At 43.7% G+C, this 27,807-nt stretch overlaps 2 protein-coding genes across 2 annotated transcripts; both read right to left on the bottom strand.

Moving 5' to 3' along the window:
* Window positions 1–772: 772 nt before the first annotated feature.
* On the bottom strand, window positions 773–13,254 carry dera (deoxyribose-phosphate aldolase (putative)). The gene is made up of 9 exons (XM_040015087.1): window positions 13,001–13,254; window positions 7,451–7,548; window positions 7,091–7,238; window positions 5,903–5,998; window positions 5,677–5,811; window positions 5,258–5,386; window positions 2,278–2,390; window positions 1,123–1,272; window positions 773–1,042 (listed from the first exon to the last, which is right to left on the bottom strand). The coding sequence occupies exons 1-9, from the start codon at window positions 13,029–13,031 to the stop codon at window positions 986–988; spliced, it is 957 nt and encodes a 318-aa protein (XP_039871021.1). The 5' UTR covers window positions 13,032–13,254; the 3' UTR covers window positions 773–985.
* A 6,293-nt stretch (window positions 13,255–19,547) lies between these two features.
* Window positions 19,548–27,754, bottom strand: msrb3 (methionine sulfoxide reductase B3). The gene is made up of 7 exons (XM_040015084.1): window positions 27,660–27,754; window positions 26,347–26,459; window positions 23,144–23,252; window positions 22,676–22,753; window positions 22,208–22,236; window positions 21,452–21,549; window positions 19,548–20,849 (listed from the first exon to the last, which is right to left on the bottom strand). The coding sequence occupies exons 2-7, from the start codon at window positions 26,447–26,449 to the stop codon at window positions 20,670–20,672; spliced, it is 597 nt and encodes a 198-aa protein (XP_039871018.1). The 5' UTR covers window positions 26,450–26,459; window positions 27,660–27,754; the 3' UTR covers window positions 19,548–20,669.
* Between the last annotated feature and the right edge of the window lie 53 nt (window positions 27,755–27,807).

Below are 27,807 nucleotides of genomic sequence, written 5' to 3'. Positions count from 1 at the left end.
CACCTAACCCCCCAAACTCCCTGTGGCTCAAAGACATGATGCCATTTCTCAAACTAGAAAAAACAACTTGTTTTTCCTTTTATTATTTTAGTTACTCACCAACCTTGTCTTTAGATTAGCCCACTTACTTGGCAGGGATAGTGGCTATAGTGGGCAGGTGATGTTGAAGATGGAGCTGACAGGCAGAAGGAAAACAGGAAGACAACAGAGAACATTCATCGATGTAGTGAGTGTGCAGGGATCGTGTGACAGCAGAGGATCAGCTGAGGCAACCCCTCGGAGGAAGGTGAATGAAAAAGCTCGTGCCCATCACTCCACAAGGCACCGACTCATTCGTCCAAGGTCAGCGTCTGTAACGTCTTCAAGTATAAAAGAAAAAGTTTTCTGCCTTGAGATGAACCTCAAATGTATTTGTATGCTGTTCAAGCCCTGCGTCTAATCCTCAGGAAGACGTTCAGCACAGATCAGTGGACAGGTCAGGATCACTTATGGTTGGCAGCATAAGCCGCACGCTTCCTATCGCAGATCTGTTGCTCTGATGGCTCATTTATATTTGCCATCACTGCCGACACGACTGGTGGTTCTGCCACGAGTGACGTAAAACTGCTGCAAAAGCCACACTCTGGTTTCAGCTGATGGTGCATCTCTTGCACACAGCATGGTGCTGCACAGGTCACCTGACAGCAAAAGTCCAGCTGGGCCTTTGTGTGTCACTGAACTGCCAACTTGAGCCACGATCGCCCCCATTCACAAGAATAAACAGGAAACAAACTGTTTTTCACTCTGTGTTTATTTTATGAAGTGCGATTGTTAAATTATAACAAGTAAAAAACTTTGATCTTCATCACATTCTTCGCTTCAAGCTTTAAATTACCAGCTGGGTTATTCATCAGGACACTGAAAGCACCTTGAAGGAGCAGCAGATTTACGACTGAGGCTCGTGTGGATCTTCTGAGCTTCTCTTTAAAACGTGAAGCAGGTGAATTCAAGCCATGGGAAGCTCATGATACGCTGCATACTGTCCAGTCACCTGATGATAAATCTGTCCAAGCAAAAACATCTGTAAGAACCTTGTGTAAAACAAGACATGTCACATCTACTGCATGTTTACTGCGTACCCACCTGCCTCTCAATGTCAGCCAATAGGCTGCTGGCTCCCAGGCGAAACAGGCCGGGACAGAGCCAATCATCACCCAGCTCTTCTTTGATAAGAGTCAGCCAAACCAAAGACTCTTCAGCCGTTCGGATGCCCCCTGCTGGCTTAAAGCCCACCTAAAAGAAGGCATGCACACGTGTGTCAATAAAACACACAACACACTTGCAGCACGATGACACATCTACAAAGGTGGTACTTGGAAATACACACGCCTAAAAAAAAAAAGTTACGTGCACATGCGTCAACCAGCAGTTGGACCCATGTGACCTCGGTGGCTGTTTACGTTCCTCCCTCTGCTGCGACATTATCCACTCTGCCAGAGCCCGGCTACAGACTCAGCACCCGAGGTTCCATCTTTGGTGACCCTGTCCCCCTGCCAGCTTTCACATGGCAGGGGGACAGGGTTGGTACTGATGGACCAGGGGCTCTACTGGTCCATCAGTACCAACCCTGTCTCCCTGCCAGCTTTCACACAGTAGAGCCCCTGGTGCATCAGTACCTACTCGGATCTACTCAGCTCAGATCGCCACGGTTTGCGGGGTTTTCCATTAGGTCACAGTACCTGGTACTTTTTCAGTAGTAGTTTTTTGTCGCAACACTGACAATAAAGTTCTGAAGGCAAAAGCAGGTCAGAACTAACACGGTGTAAATGCAGGCCATTTTAACTAATAAAGAGCGTTTTAATCTGAGAAACTTTGCTTGAACCTGGTTCCACAGCACTAAAATCAAAACCATCCGTTTTGACACTAAATACAGAGAGCACACTGTGGCGAGCCTCGACTGGCCTACGATTGGTTATTGATGTAGACGCACGTCATGGTGACTCAACCTGTCTTGCAGCGCTGCCATGTAAATGTTTACATTAAGCGTTGTTCAGATTTTTGCTGCATCTTAATGAAACTGAGCAGAATTAAGTTCCTGCTGTTTGATAAAATGCTTCTCATCTACTCGAGTACTCGAGCTGCTCATACAACACATGACTCGCTCCACATTCATGCAAGTACTTCTTTCCATGTCAAAGACTTTCAGTCCATCAGTCACAGTGAACGTGATGCTGGTTTCATGAACATAATAAATGTAGTAACTGTTCTACAGTCAGTGAGTGCTCACGCCCACTGTACCTTGTGGCCCGTACTCATGAAGTAGTCACGGATGGCTCTCACCATCACTATGGCAACAGGGTAAGTAGCATTGACAGCCTCCTTCCCTGTAGACGTCTTGATGAAGTCTGAACCTGCCGTGTTGGAACAGATGAGATGTCTTCAACAAAAGCACGTACTGAGGTTATGTTGCATCGCTCAGCTGTCGGGTTTCGACTTCAAATTTGTCCGACAGGACGACAAACGGCTCGAGGCCGGCGCTCCCATGCAGGTCGACTGCACCGACAGCGCGGCCGGAGAAAAGCGTAAGCTGCTGCAACAAACGACAGCTTAATGCTCATCAATAAAAATCATTATTTCTTTCCTCGCCTTCCTTCACAGCCAATTATATTTTATCAGCTAGACTGATAAAAATAGAAGATGAAATGACGCAGTTTAACAGATTACCCACAAACTGCAGGGGCAGAAAAAAAGAGGCGCCGCCCTCCTGCCTCCCTGAGTTATAATGACCGTTCATTACCGAACAGAACAAGATGGAAATTTTACAGTTCATTAAAGACATGTTATATGTATTTTTTCAGTTTCTCTCCCCTCTTTCTCAAACTGGCGTAATCCTTAAGATTCGTTATACGGAGTCTTAATTACCAGATAATGGATAACGGTTATTAAATGTGGGTGGCGGTAATGAAGCTCTATTCATTTGCGTGGGCAGGGAGATACTGGCGGGGAACGGCGGGGTAAAAAAGGCTATATCAGAGATTAATAGGTAAAATTATCATTCAATTTCAGGAATCTCATATGCAATTCATAGGAACAAGAGGAGATTAAGGAGCAAGTGTGGTGACAAAAGCAATGTATTTTAATGACGATCTCTATCAGAGCGCCTGACAATTTAGGTCCGTAATCGGCTTACTGTGTGACGGCTAGTTAAGCACGCTCGCGTGTGTGTGTGTGTGTGTGTGTGTGTGTGTGTGTGTGTGTGCACATGTGTGTGTGTGTGTGTGCACATGTGTGTGCCTGTGTGTGTGTGCACATGTGTGTGCCTGTGTGTGTGTGTGTGTGCCTGTGTGCACGTGTGTGTGTGCCTGTGTGCACATGTGTGTGTGTGTGTGTGTGCCTGTGTGCACATGTGTGTGTGTGTGTGTGTGTGCCTGTGTGCACATGTGTGTGTGTGTGTGTGTGTGCCTGTGTGCACATGTGTGTGTGTGTGTGTGCCTGTGTGTGTGTGTGTGTGCCTGTGTGTGTGTGTGTGTGTGTGTGTGTGTGTGTGTGTGCACATGTGTGTGTGTGTGTGCACGTGTGCCTGTGTGACGGCTAGTTAAGCACGCTCGCGTGTGTGTGTGTGTGTGTGTGTGCACGTGTGTGTGTGTGACAGCTAGTTAAGCGTGCGCGTGTGTGTGTGTGTGTGTGCGCACATGTGTGTGCACGTGTGCCTGTGTGACGGCTAGTTAAGCACGCTCGCGTGTGTGTGTGTGTGTGCACGTGTGTGTGTGTGACGGCTAGTTAAGCACGCTCGCGTGTGTGTGTGTGTGTGTGTGTGTGCACGTGTGTGTGTGTGTGACAGCTAGTTAAGCGTGCGCGTGTGTGTGTGTGTGCACGTGTGTGTGTGTGTGCCTGTGCGACGGCTAGTTAAGCACGCTCGCGTGTGTGTGTGTGTGTGCGTGCCTGCGTGTGTGCGTGCACATGCGCCCGTGCGCGTGCATATGTCTGCAATTTTTGTTACATGGTGTAAATGTTTCTACATACGCTGCAGGCATGCAGGCAGTGAGTGCAGATCAGCTGTTATGCAGAGTTAGGAGCAGATCAACATGCTACTGTCATACAGCCTGTGTGACCACGTGCTTCATTAGACACGACAGAACAGATGACCAATGAAAACACGGGTCTGAGATCCTGTGTATCAACTTATTCTGTAAGCTAGTCTCAGTCATTTAACAGCTGTCAGAGTGAAGAGCCCGGAGAGCGAGTTTACACTGGAGGCCTTTCCTGCTGCGAGCCCAAAGGGCATCTGTGACTCTGCCTAAAAATCTTTATGATTTCACACCTTTGATCAAAACCATGAACCCAGCGTCACGTGGACATGAAGCCTGCATGTATAAAGACTCATTTACATCATGGAGCCCTGTTCTCAACAACGGTCATAGACGTAACTCTGTGTGATACATGTTTAAAGTTTAGTCTTGTGCAGGACACGACATCACCGGGTCGGCTCGTAGCTGCTAATAGTTCTCTCCCCCCCCTCCCTCCCTCCCCCTCTCTCTCTCTCCCTCCCTCCCCCTCTCTCTCCCTCCCTCCCCCCCTCTGTTGGCAGAGCAGAGAGCAGACGTCTGCAACATGCAATCATTTAATGGAATAAAACTGTCTTTCCCCCCAAACATCATAAGCAGCTGCTACATGTGCATCACACTACAAACACAACATTTCTTACCAAAGCACGACTGGGAATCCCAACATCATCAAACTCTCAGAAATCTCTGTTAGACTCCCCCCCCCCTCACTCATTTATACAAACCTGAACATCACAGCTACAGGCAGACTTTCACATTTTAGTGCAGCGAGACAAAGAACGACAAACAGCTCGAGCAACAGGAAGTGAAAGTGGATGGGATGCTGTTGCAGCCAGAGGCAGTAAATGACCCCACACACAGTGGGTTACTGGTTCTCTCAGCAGTTAGCAAATATAAACTACAGCCCAGTGACCTCACACTCTGTAGACGCCGCTAAACATGTTGTAAAACCTTAAATCGAGCTTCACAGACTGAGTTGCATCTGTAAAAGGCCTCCATGGTGTAAAGAAGCTTCATACATGCAGCGTTTCATTAACACAGTGCTTTGTTATTACATCCACAGCCCAACCTGCTCGTCTTTAAACTGAAATTACTAACAGAAAACAAATATAAAGCTGGAACCATGCAGTTTTTATTTTATGATCAGCTTCACTAGAAAGTGTAATTAAACTATCAGATGAAGACACACACACACACACAGCTGTGAGACTGACCAGCCATCATGGCGACCATGCTGGCTCTGTAGACGTTGGTGAACGAGCCGAGCTCTCCGACAGCCAGGATGGTCTTCATGTGGGCGGGGCCACAAGCCTCCCGAAACTGACGGATCTCGTCGTACATGGCTGCAGAGGGAGACACGAAACTGAAATCACTCGACATGTTCAGTGCACGCCCGTGTGTGTGTGTGTGTGTGGGGGGGGGACACTGAGGGAGGGAGGCCTCACCTTCTCTGCTGCCCTCATGACGCAGACAGAAGTGACAGGAAATGGGCGGATTACTGGATTAGCCGATGGTTTGTTTTGTAACTAGCATTTCATCACGTATTAAACTCTTACTACAGGCTCAGACATCAGTATTAAACACACAGATCCTTCCATACAACCACAGTAACGACAGTGAGGCTGCAGCATACCTTCCCACTGTCCTGTAATGGCCAGCATCCTGTTGATGACGATGTCGATCTCCGTCGCGCCGTCACTCACTGCTATGCGCACTTCCTGCAGGCGGGTCTCCAGTGGAGTCTGGCCAGCTGGGAAGCCAGTGGCCACTGGGAGAAACAGATAACACAGTGGAGCCCAGGCAGCACAACCTTTCATTTTCTATATTACACACACAGGGTTGCCATAGCTACGACTTACCTGAGGCGACAGGAAGGCTGGAGTCGGCTGCTTTAAGTGCTCCGACAGCATCAGTCACACGAGACGGATACACACACACCGCTGCTGTTGTCACGCCTGACATCAGGGATCAGAGCAAAGAAGAAGACACGTGGTGATAAACTGGCCTGTGGCTCCCTCTGCAGGCGGACTAGTGTCTGAGCAGTCTGGCATGCTTACTCATCAGGTAACGATGACCAATAGGATGATAAAACTGATAAATGAGATCATGGTAGCAGAAAAAGGTCAATAAAACATTTGAATTCATGCGGTTGCGAGATGTTAATGGTTCAAAGCCGCCCTGTGTTTGACTTTCTCTGTGAATAAATGAGCGACAGCCGTCCTCACCACCAACGCTCTGTTCACACTGGCTTTAAAGGGAAAAAGCAGCTGTGCGTCTTTGTCAGAGCAAACTGGAACATGAGCGCGTAACCACAGTGATGTGTAACCCTGTTCTGCACAGAGACGAGGACACTAATAAAGACCAACACTGTGTGTGCAGAGTAACGCACGTTTCAAACATTATGGGATTAACGATGAACGTGATTAAACTTAAAATGCACGTGTAATATCTTTTTATTTCATCCAGTGAGCCCGGTGTTAGAGGCTCTCAGAGGTTCTTTTAGAATTAATGACCCGTCACGTCCCTGATCTGGACTTTGACTGGGACGCAGCAACAACGGTTAATGGTTATTTTGTTTCTCAGCAAACAGGAAAATCTGCTTTTAAAGTAAGGTTAGTTTTGCCACACACGACTTTTTGTTTGTGTTAAATAAATAAATTTCACGGCTTTTTGTTGATGCAGGATTATATTTGTCCGATGTTGCGACCTGTGATTTACACATTATGTCCTGACAGGTGAAACCGTAACATGGAAACAGCCGTTACTTGTTTCTCACGTGATGCCGACGGGATTTTGCTGGCATGATTTGGGAAAACTGCAAATGAATACAAATTTGTTGTGATTCCTTTTACACTAATGATGCTCAACACAACAATATTCAAAACAGCAGAGATTTATTTTACTTATAGAGACGTTGAGAATTAATACTAAGCACCAATGAAGCTATCGTGACAGGATACGCTAGCTCATTATTTACTAATAATTATTTTATGACACCAACGCTTGTTTTCATTTTATCAGTTTTCCTGACAGACGTGAGGGCGGACCTTTGTCGTGCATATCAAGCTTCTTGAGCAGGTCGTATCGAACTGGCTGGATAGCTTTCAAACAGAGCCTGTGCACGTTGGAGGCCGTATCGTCTCCGGCCAGAGTGGTCAGGTCGATCAGGGTCGCGGCCTTCAGCAGCCACGCAGCCTGCGAGTACACACAAGGAAACAGCGCTCAGAGAAGGATACACCGTGAGACATGTTAAAAATGTAGCCCTGAAACACCGCCTTATAGTTAATACTGTCTATGACCACAGAGGTGTGCTTACATGGACGTACACATAAATGCATTTTGGTGTTACAAGTTAAGACAGCGTGGGCTTGTTGTCATCGTGCACCACAGCTTACAGCACAGCTCACCTGCCACTGTTTCTTGGGGATCTTCTGTCTTTGGATAAACTGAGCCCTCTTCAACACAGCCTGTGTGTTCACTCTCACTTTGGATATCCATTCCAGGTCTGTTATGAACACAGAAGAACAGAAACAAACTCACTTTATTAAAGTGGCTGAAACACACAGAGTATTTCAATCAGATGTCCTCTCGATACCAGAGGCAGAGATCAAAGCAGCACAGAGGGACGTGAGCATGAGGTGTCTAAGCACAACAAACTGTTGTATGTGAGGCCTCTTATCTTTATTTATATAATGTATATATAAAATGCCACCCACTTGCTGCACATAATGTCCTCTTTGTATATACTCATTCACTGTATATAAAGTTCTGTCTCTCTTTTTCACTGCGTGTTATATCTGTATAACTATGCACGTGACAAAGAAGCTTGAATCTTACAAAGACTCACAGCTAACTGCCCCAAAGAGGAACACCAGAGAGAAACCAGGAGAGTAAGCCAGCTTTGAGCCATACAAGGTAGAAACTCAGCATCAGGGGAACAACATGAGAACAGCCGCCAAAGGCTGGAGACTCAGTAATACTGGAACAATCTGGTGTTTAAGTCTGACGCCATTAGTCAAACGAACACTGCAGCATCACTGAGAGTTAAAACGGTCTAAAGTCTTTCATCTTTAATAAAATGATCAGCGTTCTGCTCTACCAGGTGTAACAATTAAGTTTAGCATCCAGGCATCCATGAAAACAGGGTTTATGACATTTAACGGAGTTAGAAGTTAGCAGGAAGTTAGCTCGCTAGTTTCCACCTAAACATGATGTAGCATGTTCTGACTGAGAGATTTCTGAAAGAATTCAAACGTACAGCTCTGCTATCACTTCCAACATAAATGAAGACAGAAAACTAAACAGCAGTGACGTTTGTAGGGTTACTGAAGTTGGGCTAGCTGGTATATAATGTTGTGCTACGTGTGGCTAGCGACACAGCTATGTTAGCATAACATAAACACAGTGAAGCTGGAGGATGAACGCTAACTTTTTTCCACTTGATGAAAGTTAACGTGAGGGTTCCCGATGGTTAGAGACAAATGCAATCGCATGGCAGGATGCTGTAAACGGACCACATCAGTCAGGAGAACAACTGAGATAATCCATCCACAATACGAGGTTAGTCATTAATATAGAATAGAATAGAATAGAATTCAACTTTATTGTCATTGCACATGCACAGGTACAGGGCAACGAAATGCAGTTTGCATCCATCCAGAAGTGCTTTAGCCATGATATAGATATATTACAATATATATTAGCAATACTATAGATATGTGAGTATATTACAGAAATGGGTCTATTATGGTATGTTATAATGTACACGGTATGAAGTATGTCGTGAATATTCTATAACTATAAGTATGTACAGGCTGTAGTGAGTACAAGCTATGTACAGGATATGAACAGGATATAAATATGAAAAACTATACAGAATATGAAATAAATAACTTTACAGAATCTGGGATATACAGCTATACAGAAATGGGAACTATGCAAGTTGTAAACAGCTGTAGGACTAAAGATTATCGAATGTACAGAATGATTATTTACACAGAGCTATACAGTAGTGCAGTTAAGATAAGTGAGGGTGTAGATAGTTTCTACAGAGGCTATATAAAGTGCTAGTGGTTGTGAGTGGTGGTTCAGTCCATGTTATTATTATATACTGCAACAACATGGAATAGAGCAGCTGCAGAGGATTCAACATTAATGAATCAATGGTACAAAAGTGGAAGAAGCAAGAAGAATGAGCTGAGTAAAGCTTGACTTATCTGACTGTTTTGTTTTGCTTAATGCGCCTTATGGTCCAAAAAAAATACGGTAAGTCTTAGACTACGTTCACTCTGCAGGTCTTAATGCTCAATTCCAATTTTTTGATCAAATCTGATTTTTTTTGTCTGCTCGTTCACACTACAAATAAAATGTGACAGCAAACGCGCTCTAGTGTGAACGCTCAAAGCGGCCCGCATGCGCAAAAGAAGACGTCACACACAACGCACTCTGTTTAGACCCAGAGCAAACAGCATTGTTTGATTGATGGCGTTAATATAAAGACTTGTTTCGGACTTCACGTTTCCCAATTTTTGCTTTAAGTTATTTTGTTATTTACATAATAATGTGAATAACCTAATAATGATCCTTATTGCTGTTTTAGAGGAGCGGTGCTTCAAAGGATAGCTGCAGATTTCTGTCAGAATCTGCAGATTATACAGTACAAATAAAATGTTCACGTTTCTCCAACGTTGTCTTCCCAACAGTTTCACCGGATGGCCAGTAAGCGTTCTTGATGTCTTCTCGGACGCTTCTCCGGAGCTGATAATTGGCGTCTGTCTTGTGTCAGGTGACGTAAAAGACGGATTTAATGCGACATGACCATCAAACAGCAGTCGCTTTCTAAAACATCAGATATGTATCGGATTCAGCACCACATAGGAAAGTGACCCAGATCGGATTTGAAAATATCGGATTTGTGCCGTTCACACTGTCACACCATGATCAGATATGAGTCGCATGGGGTCAAAAAAAAAAAAATCGGATTTGATGCACTTTCGCCTGCAGTGTGAACGTAGCCTTAGAGTAAGTTGAGGTAAATCATACAATGAATAGTCTATTCTGAAAGACCTCCGTTTTTCATCGTTTGAATATTTATTATTGCTCATTAATAAGACCAAAGTATTTGTTATCAAAATAATCGATGGAATAATCAAACTTATTTACTCAAATAATCAATAGCTGCAGCCCTAACATGGGTGGCTTCAAGCTGTATGCTGGGAGTGAATGAGGCTCTACAGAAACGACATGAGAATTTCTTTCATATTGGAGACGTGCAGTTGGAAGGCAACAAAGAGACAAAAAATGGTCAGAAATGAGGGGATTGCACTACCAGTAGGTGACACTGCAGACTGAGGACAAGTACCTTAGAATCTTGCAGGTGAATGGGAACCATGACGAGGAGCCGAAACCACCAAATACCCAAGATCTTGGGTATGCTCGCTCTTGGAAAGAACAAGATCCGGGCAATCAACACCTACACCCTGCCTATACCCTTCCATTAGAACTAGGGCTGCCACGATTAGGTCGACTATCAAAATCGTCGACGACTAATTTAATAGTTGATGCGTCATTTGAAGCTTTGTAAGAAATAAGTAGTAGGATTTAAGAGCGTAATAACGCACTGAAACAGAAGATGGCAGGACTTAAGATATTTTCAGGCGAGAATGTAGCTGTGTAAACCTCAAATATCTGCTCAGTTTATCAAGACGCCACATATTTTCAAAAGCGCTCCGACGTTTTCGGAGACATCTGTTACCCACCAGCTCGATAGCTAGCCGGGGTTCAAGGCTCACTACAGCCGGGGATAACAGCGGACTCCCAGCACATGGTTTTCAGACCCACTGCCATCTTTGTCTACTCAGGTTAAACATGATATATAAGTCACTTAGATAACTTAAAAATGTTATTGTTTGGCTTTTTTCAGTATTTTATTTGTTCCTGAGTAAATCGGTTTAGCTGAGATTAAAGTTATAGTTTTTACACAGCTGAATAAACATCAAGCAGACGGCTGATCATCAGAAGTGTGAGATGCTCAGAATTTACTCCGGTGTCCTGTTATATTTTAGATAGAAAAGAGTTTATTAAACTTCACCGAAACAATCTGCAAATTTCATTAAAATTTAATAAACTATCATCTTGTCTTTATTGTTAGTTAGCACATACCTTACACACTTAAAGCTGTAAGCTAATGATAGTTATATAAGAGCAGATGCTGCTGGTGCAACAAGCTGTACGTTTTACGTCCAATGGATGATGATCTGATTAGTCGACTAGTCGCAAAAATAATCGGTGACTAGTCGACTATCAAAATAATCGTTTGTGGCAGCCCTAATTAGTACTTACTCAGATCGACTTGCCATGATTCGCTGCGGTTTTCAGGGTTTTGCAGTTGGTCATAGTACCTGGTATGAGGTACTAATATATTACCTGCTCACCTGGGGTTACAAAGTGATGCAAGCAGGTACTAAAATGTGATGTCATCAGACTGCATGCCACTGATTGGCTAGTCAGTGGCATCACTCGGTGAGTCATGAGAGCGTCTTGTTCATGAAAATCAAAAGCACCATTGTTGGCAACGAAGGAAAGGCTACAAAAACAACGCCACGGTCCCCGAGTGTGACAAAAAGACACACCGAGCAGCAGGTGCATCCTCACGTCGACGACCTCCTTTCTTGTAGTGTTTGTGTACCAATTACATCATGGGACAATGGTCACGTTGCTATAACAACAACCACACACATTAGGTAATGGAAACCAGTCAATCTGAGTAGGTACTAATGGGAAAAGGGCTTAAGTGTTTTCCCTTGTGGTAGTGTCGGATTGTTTTCTGTGGCACACCAACAGTCTGAAAGAATGAAAATGCTGATTTTGTTCACCAGTTGTTGTTTTAAGGAGTAAACATATTTGCAGATGTGGGAAGTACTTAGTTACTATACTTAAGTAGAATTTTCAGGTATCTGTACTTTACTTGAGTAAATGGTCTGTCAGTCACAAGGGCCTATCAAATACAAAGAGATGAAAGACACAAGACAATGAAATGTATGCATAATGTATAGCACCATAGTCAGGTGTCTATAAGCTGTGCTCATGTTACTTTAGCATGTAGCACTGCAGAAGAGCAGCGAGCATAAAGAGTAACGTGTTTTTTTATGTCACATAATTTCAGATGCAACTTTTCCATCAGCTCAACAAATGTCAGAAAACACAAACTGTTAATGTGACCGCCAGGTTAACCTGTGACACGTCTGGATTCATTCTGACCTGATCTCATGTTCATACATCAGATACGACCTCTGTGCTCATCCCTTACAAATACACTAGAGTACAGGTGCAGGTGCCTCACAGGTGACTCTGGTTGGACTGACAAACATCCACTCTGAGCGCAGGTAGCTTAAAGTGTACTGTGTAGATGTTGAGGTGGCCATCGTCAAATCACAGAAGGAGTGAGTGGGAAGAATAATAACAGCAGGACATTTGTGGAAATATAGAATATAAATCAACTTTGTCATTCTTTAAACTTTGTAGTGTCACGAGGTAAACCCACGTGCTCTTCTTTCTAGTCCGAAACAAACTGTCAGCAGACTGCAGTGCTGTGTTACGTCTTATACACACCTCATGAGTATTCAATTACACAGTAGAGCCAGCTGTCACATGATTGCTCAGTAAAAACTAGCTACACGTCGGAAAGCAGGATTAAAACGCTTCCTTTGCGCTGTTCCGGTTCTATTTGTTAGTGTGCAGTAACATCCGTGCTCTCAGGGTCAGTCACCTCTAACTGCTTCACTGACTTCACCTGTCCTAACTTAGCATCGTACACTCAAAGTTTCAGCGTGAAATCCTGCGCAAAGCAAAATGACGAAGTGAATATTCCTTGGTAACAAAATCATCGTGTTATTGGGTCACGGTAACGTGGGAGCACGATTACTGCGGACGTTCTGCCCGTACATGCGTTTACTTACCGAGCGTCGTACCAGGATTTCTGGGTGACATGTTTAGCGACAGAGAACGCTGTCGTTTGTGAACTTCGTCATCAGTCGCAGCCAAAATACGTATGAAGTGCGCTCAAAATGCCCGGATGTGTTCTTCGTAGGAAAGTCAAACGCCAACGAGGGTAGAAGTTTGTGTGTGACAAAAGAAACGGAAGATATTTCAGGGCGCAGCGGCCTGTGAATGCGGCATACGGTATTAATCTTTCTCTTTGCATCCGACATGAGGATTCACCTGCACGTCTACACAAATAAAAGTCACACTTTCAAAATAAAAGCAGCACTGGCACGAACTAGTTTTCATTTACCTTTCCTGTTTGCCTGACCCTCCACCAGATGTCAGTGTAGCGCAGGCTTTTAATGACGTTTCAATTGCAGAATGGATACACAAAATAAATCCTAATTTTGTCACACATATTCAAATCAACTTGAATTTATTTTATTTAAAAGGGACAGTGCAGTTTAACATAGTTCAAGTGCAAGACATGAAACTGGTGTACCGCAATCAAACAACTAAATTAATTCAAAACCCCCAAAGCAAATTCTGAATTCAGCTGGAAATATGATTCCTAGGGTCTGAATATTTATATAGTACGGTGCATTCAGGTATTCACAATGCTTCACTTGTTCAGTTTTTTTTCTATGTATCAAATTCATTTTATAAGAGAGTGGCGCCCACTGCCACCGCTGTGGGTGCGCCACCAGTGAGAGCGCAGCCTCCTGGTCGAGTTCTATGCCAGTCGGCTTAGAGCAAAGGCCCACCTTCAGGCCCCTGGCAGGATCCAACGCCCAGGACGAAGAAGCCTCAGTCCTCCTAGCTGTGAGAATGGGTGGAATTGGGCTGTGTTAAATGTTCAGGTGACCATGTCAAGTGTTCCCACTATATTTCATTGTTGTTCCCCAATAAGTTTTGAATGCATCACCAGTTTTATAAGTAAATACATTTCTAAAGGTGCTATTAATATTAAATTCTCACCAGAGTTGGCTGGTAACAACCCATCCAATCCACGGATGCAAAGAAATCAAACTATAGATGTCCATAAATTAAGGGTAATAATGAGAAATATACTGAAATTGATTTAATACCTCGTAGAAAAGCTTTTGCTGGTGATGACAGTTTCAAGTTGCCTCTTGTATGGAAACTCTAGAGGCATGCAGGTGTGATTTTGGCCCACAAACAGTTAATCCTGAAGGTTATATGGGCCCTGCAAGTCTTGAACAAATATCTACAAACGTTCCAGTTCTAACAGTCAGACAGCTTTTGAATCCCGTTTAGTCCACAGGACAATCTAACATGGCTAGACACCTGAGCTTTGCATTCCTGCATTCGCTGGTTCTGTTCCACATTCGGGCACTGGGTTTCTTAGTGAACTTTAAAAAGAGCTCACGAACTCCAAGTCAGCAGATCTCTTTCTTCGATTTGCGACTGGATACATTAGTCGGACCACAGAGGGGCCGCGTTTTATCACTGCCTCGCTCAGTTTCAGCTGGGACACAGATGGCATTTCCAAACAATGTTATGGTTACTGGGCACAATGGCATCAACGATTGCTTAGTGCCACTCAGACTGTTAAAGATGGTGGTGGACACTCTCTCACAGCCTGTGTGCATCGCGTCACCTCAGGGGGAGGGAGTCCAGGCTCCTGCACCAGGGTCTTAGACTGAGAGGGTGTCGTTTTGCATGGTGTTGTCTTCAACAGCAGTCTTTTACATAAACAGGTAGGGAGGGACGCGCTCCTTTCCTCTGTTAAAGCTGTCTCGCTCTCTGTTGTTATGGTGCAGTGTTTGTTTTCTGCCTGTAAGAGCTGCTCATGTTCCAGGCCATCTGACCCTGAGGCCAGACCTTCTCTTAGCAGCTACATCTCCTCCTCATATTGGCTTTGATGAGGTGACACCAGCTGCACATGTCCTTGCCATAGATTTTTTGAAAGGGGCTAGCATCCCTTCATGGGCCTTAGCTTCTGTGCTGGATGCCCTTTGTGGCCCTCGCTCTTTGAACTCATGGATTCTGTGGATATGACATTTCTTTCATATAAGTAGGGATGGGTATCGAAACCCGGTTCTTGTTGAGAACCGGTTCCCACTGTTTCAGTTCCTTGGAATTGTTTGCCATTTTTGCAAACGATTCCCTTATCGATTCCAGTTGCCCCGAATGACGTCACCACGTTGCGGAGCGTCATTTACCTGGCAGGAAACATGGCGGCTCAAACGCTAAAAAGTTTGGTTATACTTTACGAGAACAGATGACAACAGGGCAACTTGCAATACTTGCAAAGTAGATATTTCATTTAAGGGAGGAAACACTACGAATATGCAAAAGCATTTGCTCACAAAACACACGATGACCTTAAATGAATGTCGTGTTTTTAATTCCGCTCCGGACTCGTGAATCTCAACCAGCAGCAGCGGTAACGTTTGCACGTCCTCTCCCGTTAACGCGGCAGGTAAATAATCAACTAACAGTGCATATTATGTTAGCGCGATCTGCCTTATTACAAACCTGCCATTACTGTGCATTTAGTGACCATGATGAGAGAGAGTCTGGCTCAGATGCTGGCAGTTCTTGCTGCAGTCTACCGGTAGCGTCTCCTTTCAGGCAGGATAGACGAACGTCACCGAGCAGTGACTCAGTTTGTGGTCAAAGCCTTGCACCCGTTTGCCACAGCAGATGATTTTCAGTAAGTGAATGTGTTTAATTGTAGGCAGGGACATTACTGGATATTCTTGTGTAATTGCTACAGAATAATTTATGTTATACTTTGTTATTGCTACCAGTGTTGGTCAAGTTACTTGAAAAAAGTAATCAGTAACTAATTACTGATTACTTCCCCAAAAAAGTAATCCCATTACTTTACTGATTACTTATTTTCAAAAGTAATTAATTACTTAATTACTTAGTTACTTTTTAAAAACACGATTTACAACCTGAATAGGTGATAAAGTGATAGATCTTTCAGCCCAATTCTACTTTTTCTGCATAATCCATCATACAAAATGTAATCAAATGGAAAAGTCTCTTTTTAAAACTTGTTTTATTAGTTTTAATCTTTTAACTTTATGCATCAAGCAAAAATTTAATTATATGCAACATTCTCTGACTGGAAGAAATTTGTTTAACATTTAAACCTATTTTCTGCACATTCCAGCACATAAAATAAAATATTTTTTGTGTTTACACTCAGTCTTTCAAATAGATGCAAGTAAAACACAGCAGAAAATAAATAAAGTCAAAGACTCAGCGGTCCTGTTGCTCTATTTTCACCTGTAAAGCAGGAGTGGGGCAGGCGGAGGTTTACCCTGGTGCAGGTGTGCCGCGGTCAGTGGAAGAATCCGCGAGTTTCTCTGTGAGTTTCCCATCACGTCGTAGCTACTTGGTGCTTGCTCGGAAGTTTAGGGGTTTTTTCGCTGTAAAAAGAAGTTTTCTTCCCACGCACAGCGGACACTAATGTTTTTGTCACTTTTTATGGAATCAAACTCAAAGTAAGGTCAGTACTTCCACGCTTTAAACGCTGCACGCTCATACTCTCTCCCGCACTCGATATATGATCCACTGTTGATCTGCACACAGCTGTTGTCACGAACGTCGCACTCGCTTACGTCACTGTCATGAGACATTCTCGCAAAAAATCACGGTTTTAGTAACGCAGTAACGCAGCGTTCCTACGGGAAGTAACGGTAATCTAATTACCGTTTTTGCAATAGTAATCCCTTACTTTACTCGTTACTTGAAAAAAGTAATCTGATTACAGTAACGCATTACAAGTAACGCGTTACTGCCCATCTCTGATCGCTACAGAAGAATATTTATTTTATTATTTTACATTTACAATTTTTTTTCCCGGGGACCCTGTGACACCCCATTGAAGAGGCTGTGGATCTCGTAAGATCTCACTGTTGGGTTTGTAAGGCCATGTTACTCCTAAATGTCTATCTTGTTCAAAGAGAAGATATAAAACAAAGTTCTAAGCTAATCGACCTTAGTGTTCTCCTTTTTTAAAAAGAATCGATAAAGAATCGAATCGTTAAACAGAATCGAAAATGGAATCGGAATTGTGAAAATCTTATCAATACCCATCCCTACATATAAAACTGCATTGCTTCTCACTTTGGTTTCTGCAGAGTGAATGGGTGACCTTCATGTGTCTGTTGACCTTCAAAGCATCCCTCTGGCACACAGTTCTCTTGGCCTCAGGGTTCTGTTGCGCCTGAACACTGCATATTTACCCAGGGTTATTCCTGCAGCTTATAGCTTTATGGAATTTGAGCTTCTGAGCTTTTGCTTCTCTCCGTCTGCATCTGAGGAGCAGAGGAGTTTCCATTGTGTGTCCGTTGCGTGTGCTACATACCTACATTGACCACACTCAGAATGTGCAATGTGTGACCTGCTGTGCAAATCCAGCCAGAGGTAGAGCTCTGTCTAAACAGAGACTCACTCTCCTGCTGGATTACAGAAGCTCATCCGTCTACAGCACCAAAGGTCTTGCTTTGCCTCAGGATGTGAGAATGGCAACCTCAGTGTCTAGTCTGTGGGAGGTGTATATATGTCCCATACTATATGTGATGTACCATATAGTGAATCAGCTGTGAGGTTCAGTATGTTCCCCAAACCACCGACCTTTCAATTAGATGACCTGCTGCAGCCACCCCAGCGTCAGTTAAATGCAATGAATGTAACTAGTTTAACACTAATTCAAAGGTAAAGATTCAGAATGAGATTGATTTTATTTTTAAATAGACTGTTTAAAAAAGTTAAAGGAACACTTTGAAAATACATCAGATTTCAATGGAAAATAAAATTAATTCCTTCACTTAGGCGGCCTCAGTGTGGTTCTGTTGGCTTCAACACGTCTGGCAGTGGCATGTATTGATGTGCCATCCTGAAAGAGCTGGACTACCTGTGGAATCTCTCTGTGATCTACACACCCTGTCAGGCTACCAGTAGTGACACTGACCCAGCCAAATGCAAAAATAGTGTGAAAACACTTGGAAAAGATGAGGAGGGTTGAATTCCTGCCATTCAGGACATTTATCTTCAGCGATGCCTCCGTAAAGCACAGAGCATCATCAAGGACCACAGCCACCCAGCACATCAGCTGTTCTCCTTGTTTCCATCTGGCAGACGTTACAGGAGTCTGTCTGTTTCTACCATCGAGCCATACGACACCTCAACCGCAACACTTACACACACACACAGGACGCACTCAGAAGCTACCTGCAGCTTCACAAGTACTCTGTATAATCTGCACTGCTCACTTCACTTTATTGGTATTTTTTTTAAAGTGCAATACTGTACTAACTGCCACTAAAAACTTTGTGCTGTTCAGTCTGTACTGCTGCTCATTCCTGCCACTGTGCAATATCCCACTTGCCCCCCCACATTCCTATTTAAGATTTTCTTTATTTAATCACTAGGGTTTACATAATATTTATATATACATACATATTTAGTCTGTTATCTATATGTAATTTAGTGCTTTTAAAGTTTGATTTATGTTTTAAATCACGTTAAAGGAAGGACACAAAGAGAGCGGTGATAGGGTCTGTCAACAATGGTGACAATGGTCGAAGTTACAAGTCATCTCAGAGGATGTGACACCCAGAAAGAGGGGGGGGGACCCAGTACAAACGTTTGGTGCAGAACAGTTTTCCATCCCATTGTCTTAGAGAAGATTGGATCTCAGAGGTCACAGCTGCTTATTTTCAACACCACAGCCTCCCTGAGTGTTGTTGCTTACTAAGTTCATCTCTTTATGACATGCTGTCCTGCTAGAAGTAGACATCAACTCATTAGTGTGGATAAAGTTCAGCTCAAACTGGTTTCTTGAACATGACAGTGGGTTCAGTGGACTCAAACAGGTTCCAAAGTCTTGACCCAAAAGAACACCTTATAAATGGGTTCCAACACATTTGCATCAGTGATGTACGGCTAACAAATCTACAGCATCTGTGTGATGTTACCACGTTAATATGGGCCACAATCTCTGACCAGTGTTTCCAGTAATGTTGAAGCAATTCCATGAAGAATTAAGGCACTTCTGGAGGGTCTAGTCCGGTTCTAGCAAGGTGTTCTTAATCAAAAGGCCAGCGAGTACAAACAGCCTACTTGGCCATGACCGTCCAGCTTTTGTCCGAACTAGTGGACTGGTCCACCAACCGTGCACCTCAGCAGGTTCAGACATACGGTGAGTGTTCAAGGCAACTGAAGTAATCAGACTACAAAAAGATAACAGGTACTGATAGATAGAAAGAACACTTTGTATAAAGTTTAATGTTCACAAAAGCAATTAATAGCTTTCATGTTGGGTTTTGCTATACCTGCTTCACACTTTCATTGCCTAATCGTAACATCTACTCTTACCAGAAGAAACCTTTGTTGCTCTTTGTGATACTAGAAGATAAAACTCACAGCAAGCAGCGTTCAGCTCACTGGTCCAGCCCTTAACAACCGTCTCGTGTTGCCTTGTGGTCCCTTGGGAACTACCCACAAATACGTTACAGTTTTAAATATACAAGCAGCAAGTCATAGTGTTGGATAGTTTTTATTCACCAGTTAACTATTTTAATTCACACTGTGACCAAAAACTGCAAATATTTCTCAAGGTAGAGCTAAAGAAGGAGCAAGTGTATATATCATTAATAAAATATAAGTGTGCAACCATGTCTTCAAAAATATATGGTCATAAAATCTAATCATTTCAAAGTGACGATATAACAATGTCTACATGTTTGTGTGTGCATGCCTACAAACCAGATCATGTTTAATTCTGCAGACACAATCCAAATACAGACACAGGAAATGAAAGGTTTTGGGTGGATGAAGCTGATCAGCCATACCATGAACATGTAGGGACAAGTTTTTGAATCCAGGAACAATCGGTGAGCAGCAGAGCAGCGCCACAGTGTTGATGAAAAAATACAAAGAAGGTCAGAAAGATCTAGAGAACGCACGAGAGAGGAAGTGCATGAGGATAGCAAGGCACCTGGGGTCAGGTAAGACTGGTTCATGGTGGGGGTGAGATTATATCAGGGCTGTGAGCCCGTCCTCGTTTGCAGGGGACGGAGAGGTGGACAGATGAGGTCAGACAGAAGTCTCCATGACTGCAATAGTTGGGATCTGTACTGAGAGTAGGGAGCCGGCAGGTGAGCCCCCACAAAGGTGGAGGTATGTGCTAAAGACACGAGGAATGAATGCTGGGTTTTCTTCCTGGATGGGCAGGATAAGATGGGCAGGACATTTGCAGAGGAGGGACGGTGCAGGCAGGAGGCAAAGACGAAGACCAGAGTGAAGATTGATGAATGTAGAGGAAGACATGCAGAGGGTTGGTGTGACAGAATGAGACGACAGCAGTTTGTTTTTAAAATCCAAAGTCAATCCATTAACCAAATTTTAATAAGTGAGAGTAACAAGAACTTTAAATGAAGTGTGTTCCTGTGCGCATCATTAAATGATTGAAAACAGCTTATTTTTCCTCTAATCTTTTCCTTATCTGCATCTCAAAAAGAAATACACAACTTCCTTCTTGCATGACTGTTCACAGAGAATATTTGGTCAGTGGCTGAATCCTGAACATCACCTCATAATCACCTGTTTCTTACACAGTAAGTCAGAATAGAACTAATCTCAGGGGCTTTCTGTTTTTCTTTACAGCTCAGTCTTCTCATCGCTCGCAGAGCTACTGGCAGCTCCACCCTCAGCTTCACCCCTGGAGGCAGAGGGCGCGGTGTCTTTAGGCTGAAACGCCAGTGAGGCAGAATTGATGCAGTATCGCTTCCCTGTGGGTCTCGGACCGTCGTCAAACAGGTGTCCCAGATGAGCTCCACACTGAAGCAGAAAGGAAGAGATTTACTCCTGATCCTGATAAATGGCAAAGATATTCTCCACATGACTTTATTTGCATCATTCTGGTGAAAATTCAGTCGCCAAGAACAGAGACTGTTTGAAAGCAGTCTGATTCTGATCCGGTGGCAAATGTTATGCTTTCTAAAAACCCTTCAGCTACATTTTGTTGAGCCTGGGTCACAGTGAACGTAACGACTGCTGAAACATAGAAACATGAGTGCTGTGAGTCACGTTTTTGTGAGTCATACTGAATCTTGGCAAACGTTGATCTGAGAGAAACGATGTGTTTCTGTCTAACTGAAAATAGCGATCAGTAACAGTAACACAGCCTAAAATGATTCAGTGCATGAATACATCTAAGTTTCATCCACTTTAGTGCCCAGTGGGTAGCACCTCGGGCTAACAGCTCGTGTCCCTGTGTTTGTGTGGCTTCCTCCCACAGTCCAAACACATGCAGTGGGGTTAGGTCACCTGGCCCACAGGTGTGACAGTGGATGGTTGTCTGTCTGTGTTAGCCCTGTGACAGACTGACGACCTCGTAGTAGAAGAGTAAACAACAGCTGTTGATGAAGTTTATGGTGTACCTGACTGCAAGTAGCCTCTACTCTGTGCATCCCATAGGAGAAGTCATCAGCCTTAGTAATGGATTCCTCCTTCATGAGGTCGCTGAAGGATGGCCAACCTGTAACCATGACAGCATCACGTCGTCTAGTAACAACACGCTGCATCATCATCTGTAACATTGTAGCTACGTTTGTCTGTCGGAGTTACTGTGAATCTTCTTTACAGAGTCGGTTGTTTGTTTACATGAAGTGAAACTTTGTTTTCTACCAAACCAGCTCAGAGCTTTTAGTCAGAAGCAGATTTAACGATATTTATTTTCATATTCATGAACCTGAAAACTTTACAACAATGCATAACAAGAGACATCCAGCCAAGTGTAATGAGCATCACTTCGACATGAACTACGACGCACTACAGCCACGTATGATTGTGTTGATCCACAGTTTAATTCTTTCTGTTCAGCAGCTGTAAAAATATTCATCTTGTTTGTCTACTGGAAATAAACTGTAATAACAGAAGTGTTGGACCACACCGTATTGTTATTGATGTGTTTATAAAAGTTGTTCCAACATTTACAAAAGACTGATAAACAAGTCAGAAACTCCTGCGGCTACACGTCTGCCTGTTGTTGACCGTGTCCCACATTCAGCTTGTTTCCTGCGTGCTGTACAGTATCAGTTTAAGGCAGTAAGAGCTCGTTCTTAGCACACACATAGCTTTACATACAGTACATTCAAATAATCTTTTACATTTATAAAATGTGAAGTTTAACTTACCTGATCCGGAGTCAAATTTAGAGTTGGAACTACGAGAGAAAATAAAAATGCCATGAAGAAAAATACTGGTTTATGTCTTATTCGCCATATTATTTTAAACTGTAGTGGCGTGCTACGTCTCCTACTGTCAGCTGTTCTACTGACCTTTACGTTTTTACCCCACAGCCATCAAAAGCTGATGGCGTACTGGCGACCTCAAGTACAAGGTCAGAGGTCAAGTTTTCAGAAATTCTTGTGAATGTGACAACTGAAGAAGGAAGTCACCTGGGATTTTCACATTAATACCAAAGTTACATCTACTGAAACTCTCAGATGAGCTTGACCAGAACTATGCTATGATTTCACCTTTATCCCACAGGTGCCCGTGTACAGAGGCCGAGGGGCAGCAGGCGAGTGCGTATGCGCACGGCAGCACCGAAGCACTGCGCTAACAGTCACACACAACAACAAACAGCAGGGCAGTCTTACCTGAACAGGGCCGACCCACAGACGACACAGGCGTAGGTCCCTTCATCTGTTTGATATGTGAACTCTCCACTGAAGGCGCTGTGGAAAAGAACGCATTAGTGAAACTTCACGACAATGACTTCATTTAGCTGTGATGCACTTCAGTCCGGACCTTTCAGCGCACTGAGGCGACTGTTGTTGGAACTGTGTAAATAAAACTGATCCCAGTCCTGTTCATGTAACTGAACAACAAGCTGATTGATTTTATCTGGTAATAACTTAGATCATGTAGTAAAACATCACCATAAACGATGTAAGCAATAATCTGTCAGCTGGCAGCAACTATAAGCTGACAGTTTCACGATTTAGTTTCAAATACTGAACGGGTTGAAGTTCGGCTTCCAGAGTAACTTCTGTGATTACATCGACCAGGTCACATTTTTTTACATAATGAACCTCAGTGGTTTATTTTGAAAGACTAACTTGTACCTCTCAGTTCCTCTTTCCTGGGTCACATGGTACTGCATTGGTGTGAGGCGCTGTCTCAGCTCCTCCTGTGTGAACCTCAGAGGCCATGTCCTTTTAGTCCTACATGCTCCTGAGAGGTCAGGCACAGAGAGCAGCAAGTATTAACTACACTGCACACCGTCATATGAATACAAACAAAATGAATACATCTAAGAGCAGGTGGATCAATAAAAAACAGATTGTGCTACAGTTGAGATGAATAAGCTGGATTGTTTACACCTCAACAATCAAAATGTTCCAAATGGATTTCTACAAATGGATCATATCCACCTGAGAAGCTCTGTATTTATGTACGAACTGAAGGAAAGGTGCAAGGCTTTTACGGAGATGCTCCTCTGGGTTGACAGAGAACATATGTGCATGTTGGTAAAACTGGCTGTCCAGGAAAACAAAAAACACACTGGCACCATTTCAGACTGCAAGAATCTACGAGCAGGATGTGGTGCAACGTCACAAACAAAATCACTCAGTGCATGCAAGCAGCAAGAAAGCCAAGCGGTGAATCGTTTATCTGTTAGACTAGCAGGTCAGAGACTAAAGACGAGTTACAGTGGTTGCACTCATTTTTCAGCCAAATCTAGGACCTGGCAACACATGAAGCAACTCTTACAGGATGCAAGTTTACTGGAAAACACAAACTGGCACCAAGTCTGTGTTTGTCAAACATCTATCAGTGCAAAATCTTGGAAAAATGTAAAGTCAGGCTGACACACCAGGAGTGTTAAAGTTTTAGTGAGGCAAAGCAGAGCAGGCACACAGCACCCAATCAGTGGACCTGAGGGAAGACTGCAGGACCTCAGAGCTACAGGCTGACTCTTGGTTATTAGATGCAGCAGATTGAAGCCCGACATGGATGTTGGAGAAACGTATTCCACCCAGCACTAGAACCAAACACCCCTTAGCAGGGTTGCAACCAAGGACTGGGCTGTATGAAGAGTAGCAGACAGAGGGTGAAACAACATCACGAGCAAAGTTACAAACGAACAGAGTCTCAGATGAGATGACCTGATGACCCAACAGAGAATGTCAGACTGCTACAGTACGAGACCACAGGCAGCATCTTCTACAATTTAACAGTCGTTTACAGCCTTAAACATTCATGTACATATGAATTCTCTGGTCTCTGAGAGAGGTTATCACAACATGAGCAGGTCTGCCTCGTTCAAGTACGGGATAACATCAACGAGGCTATCACGTTATAATTCAGACTTTCATAAACACTATCATTACAGAAATGTTAACTTAAGTAAAGAACTGTGCAAAACTCGGTGCAACGACTTATTGAAACATGCAAACATAAATGAAATACATCATATACGGCACAAGCGACGCGTACAGTGCGACCCCCTTTATTCTCCGCACATCCTGAACGCTCTTTGGCAGTTAATGTCTTGAAGCAGTCTTCAGGAACCCGTCTCTACACTTATTAAAGGACATTACGAGGCTTTCTGGATGTTGACTCCCTTTGATTACGTGATCCCAGACTCCTTTGTGACCAATAATGTTCCATCGTGTTTGAGATCACAGTCGTGCTGAAGACTGAATCCAGTCAGAAGCTTTTCAAAAGATACTTGATGGGGATTATAATCTGACAGTACTTTCCTGCCTTCATTATTCTGTTAGCTTTGACAAGACGGCCAAACACCACAAGTGGACAAACCGCCCCAAACAATGACACAGCCTCCCCCACGGTGTCCTGCAGATGGCTGTTATACCTCATTACTAATGACAATTGAACCAAATATTTCACATTCAGATTCCTCGTCCATGACGCCGACTTCATGAACCGTTACTCAATGAGAGCTTGTCGCTGATTTTCAGCAGAGATCTTGTGTAATATGGTTTACCTCAGCGTTTCTGACACGCTGCTAATACAAAGTGCATCAATGCCTTAAAACTGGTTCTTTACCAAGCTGTCCGTCATCTGTAGACACAATATTGGATTAGATCTTTTTTTAAAGATGAACTCAGTGCTGTGAAAACAGATACAAGCTTTCAGAAAGTGTAGAAAACTGCTCACAGATGTCTTTAATGTCAGGGAGGCGCGTGCCGTTCTTTCTAGTGATATTCAGCTGTTGACAACTGTCGCGCAGCCTGTTAGTAGGCCCTCGATTGTGCTTCTGCGGAAGGTTGAGGAGATGTTGGCGTTCAAGCCAAACATCCTAAGCCTCCTTTAGAAAGTATAAGCGCTGACACGCCTCCCTGACTACACTGTCCATGAGTCCTGGAGATGTCCTTGATAAAGTTCCCGTCGAGGAACCTAAGCACCGCTGATGTGGGTGGGCAGGTGTTCTTCTCTTTGGTCCAACATCAACTTCTTTGTTTTGCTGACGTTGAGAGAAACGGTTGTTGTCCTGGCACCAGCTGTTTAGTGCCTACACCTCACCTCTGTAGATTGTCTCATCATTGTATTACAAAACATTACAAGACATCCTGGTGTGTTCAAGCCGTCTTTTACATGCCTTGATGCACGCTCAATCATCCAAGTCAATCCCAGAAGGTTGATTCTGTTCATCTGGATGTTTTCAATGGAGAAACGTTTCAGTATCATCATCATCAGGTGACTGCTTCAGTCTCCGTTATTACACTCTTAAATCCTGCTACTTATTCCTGCGTCTTTTGGGATCTTACAAAGCTTCAAACGACGCGTCGACTATTAAATCAGTCGTCAACTATTTTGATAGTCAACTAATCGTGACTAGTCGACTAATCGTGGCAGCCCTATTTAAAAACAGCACATTTGCATAAAGACTGAAACCAGCACCACTGGCTCTTAAACAGGTCATTATTTAGCTCAAACCCATCCAGCACACTAGTCGCAGCTCTACTGTACGATCGGTACTTTAATACTTCAAGCCCAGTTCTGGTGACGATGTCCTGACACATTAAAACCACAGCACTTCAGTAGCCTACTTATCATCTCTTTATAAATGCTTGTGTTTGCAGCTGACACAGCTGTATGCATGGTTTATGTAGCACTAAGGTGTGTTGATATTTTTGGTCATAATGTACAGTACGTATACGGTATGCTTTTAAGCACTGGATTACATTAGATTGATTGAAACACACAGCTTCTTTGACTAAATAAGAACCACAGCCAACGTTGGTTATATGGATGATTTTACACCTAAACTAACAGGTTACTCTAGACGAGCAGCAGGTACCTAGAAGAGCAGCAGGCAATGCAGGGTGGCAGACTGAGCTGCTACCCTGCCTGAGGGCATGATGCAGGGCCACAAAAAGGCCACGTCTGACGAGGACAGCCATAACAGTCACACTGAAGACAGAGAGAGAGAGAAAAGAGGACTATCATATTTGGATTATTTTATTAACCCCAGAAAATATGTATGAATGGGATCTACTGGCTGTGATTCATAAGTTAAACTGTTTTAAGGTAAGTTCTGTGGGTAAATACGGCTGAACACCAGCATGGCTGCATTTAACTATTTACTATGAATTCTTGTTGAAACAGCTGTTTCGTGGCTGCAGGAGCTGATCCATGTCTCTCTATCACACACACACACACACACACACACACACTCTTCTAATACATTTTGAAATTCATCTTGTAAATTGTGCGTTTGTGTGACATTATATGTGTTATAGGTAACGAAATACTTTTTATAGTACTGTGTGAAAGTGGCCTGTAATGTAAAATGCATTAAGTGTTTAATCAGACTGTAAAGTATGAAATATGTCAGTGGATTTAAAGTCAGGGAGGGAAGCTGCGTCCCTCAGCACTGAGACACGGGGAAACCTGGTTTGAGTGTGAATGCTTTGATAGGGCCAAAAGCAGCATGTGTAAACCACGCATGACAGAGATAAACATCTGCACACATCTGCAAACACTTTACACACTTTCTGCATTTACAGTAGCTCTAGCTTCCGCTAGTATCTTGTGCTGTAAATCATTACATTATATACACACATGTGAAAAGCACAGAGTTTTGCTTCAGAGTGGATAAGGGACAGCATTACATACGTCCATTCAAACTGTAAATACAGGTTTCAGCTTAGAGCTCTGGGTGCTCCCGGGAACTGCACACCCAGCAGTGGGAGAGCAGCCACGGGGCTGGTGCTTCATGTCGGGAACGCAGCTACACGAAACCCTCCAACTGTGAGAATTCGTGAGATTTTCACCAGATACGTCATGATGGCGACACCTTCGGCCACTAGATGTCAGTTAGGTGTAGCACCGTGGGTTACGTCACGAGTGGGATTATGTAACACGCACCACATTTACCGATATTTGCAGCAAGTATGCACTCAGTAGGAAACGAGGACACGCGTGTTAAAGTTATTCCACACTCCCACCCGTCTCTGCCCACCGAGCATATCCCCATCTTAATATTCGGTCTTCGTTTGGAAACTAAATCGTTTCAATGTTCGCCCTGTTTTTAAAATCTGAGTGTTTTACATTCGTACAGTCCCCGATGAACGAAGACATTCCCGGTTTACTAACAACGCGGTAACGTACCAGCGAGCAGCAGCAGCAGGACCGCGACGCTGACGAGCGGCTGGCGGCGGAAGGAGCTCCCCGCGCCGGCGACTCTTCGGAGCATAAGCCAGCTGACGTCATGGGAAACAGCGGAAGGGTTATCAGCGCAACCAAACATGCGTCCGGG

Source organism: Simochromis diagramma, unplaced genomic scaffold (assembly GCF_900408965.1).
Source record: "Simochromis diagramma unplaced genomic scaffold, fSimDia1.1 OVJJ01000453.1, whole genome shotgun sequence".
In the NCBI taxonomy this organism is placed as follows: domain Eukaryota; kingdom Metazoa; phylum Chordata; class Actinopteri; order Cichliformes; family Cichlidae; genus Simochromis; species Simochromis diagramma.
Note: the sequence above shows the minus strand (reverse complement) of the source record. Positions and strands in the feature narration are given on the sequence as shown.

Excerpts from the sequence above, each read along its gene's own strand:
- dera (XM_040015087.1), bottom strand. The coding sequence starts at position 13,031 with ATGTCACCCAGAAATCCTGGTACGACGCTCG. Across the intron at positions 7,549-13,000 it reads AAATCCTGGTACGACGCTCG|ACCTGGAATGGATATCCAAA; the intron begins GTAAGTAAACGC and ends TGTTCATAACAG. Across the intron at positions 7,239-7,450 it reads TCCCCAAGAAACAGTGGCAG|GCTGCGTGGCTGCTGAAGGC; the intron begins GTGAGCTGTGCT and ends GTGTACTCGCAG.
- msrb3 (XM_040015084.1), bottom strand. The coding sequence starts at position 26,449 with ATGGCTGTCCTCGTCAGACGTGGCCTTTTTGTGGCCCTGCATCATGCC. Across the intron at positions 22,754-23,143 it reads CAGGAAAGAGGAACTGAGAG|CGCCTTCAGTGGAGAGTTCA; the intron begins GTACAAGTTAGT and ends TCTTTTCCACAG. Across the intron at positions 22,237-22,675 it reads TGTGGGTCGGCCCTGTTCAG|TTCCAACTCTAAATTTGACT; the intron begins GTAAGACTGCCC and ends TTTCTCTCGTAG.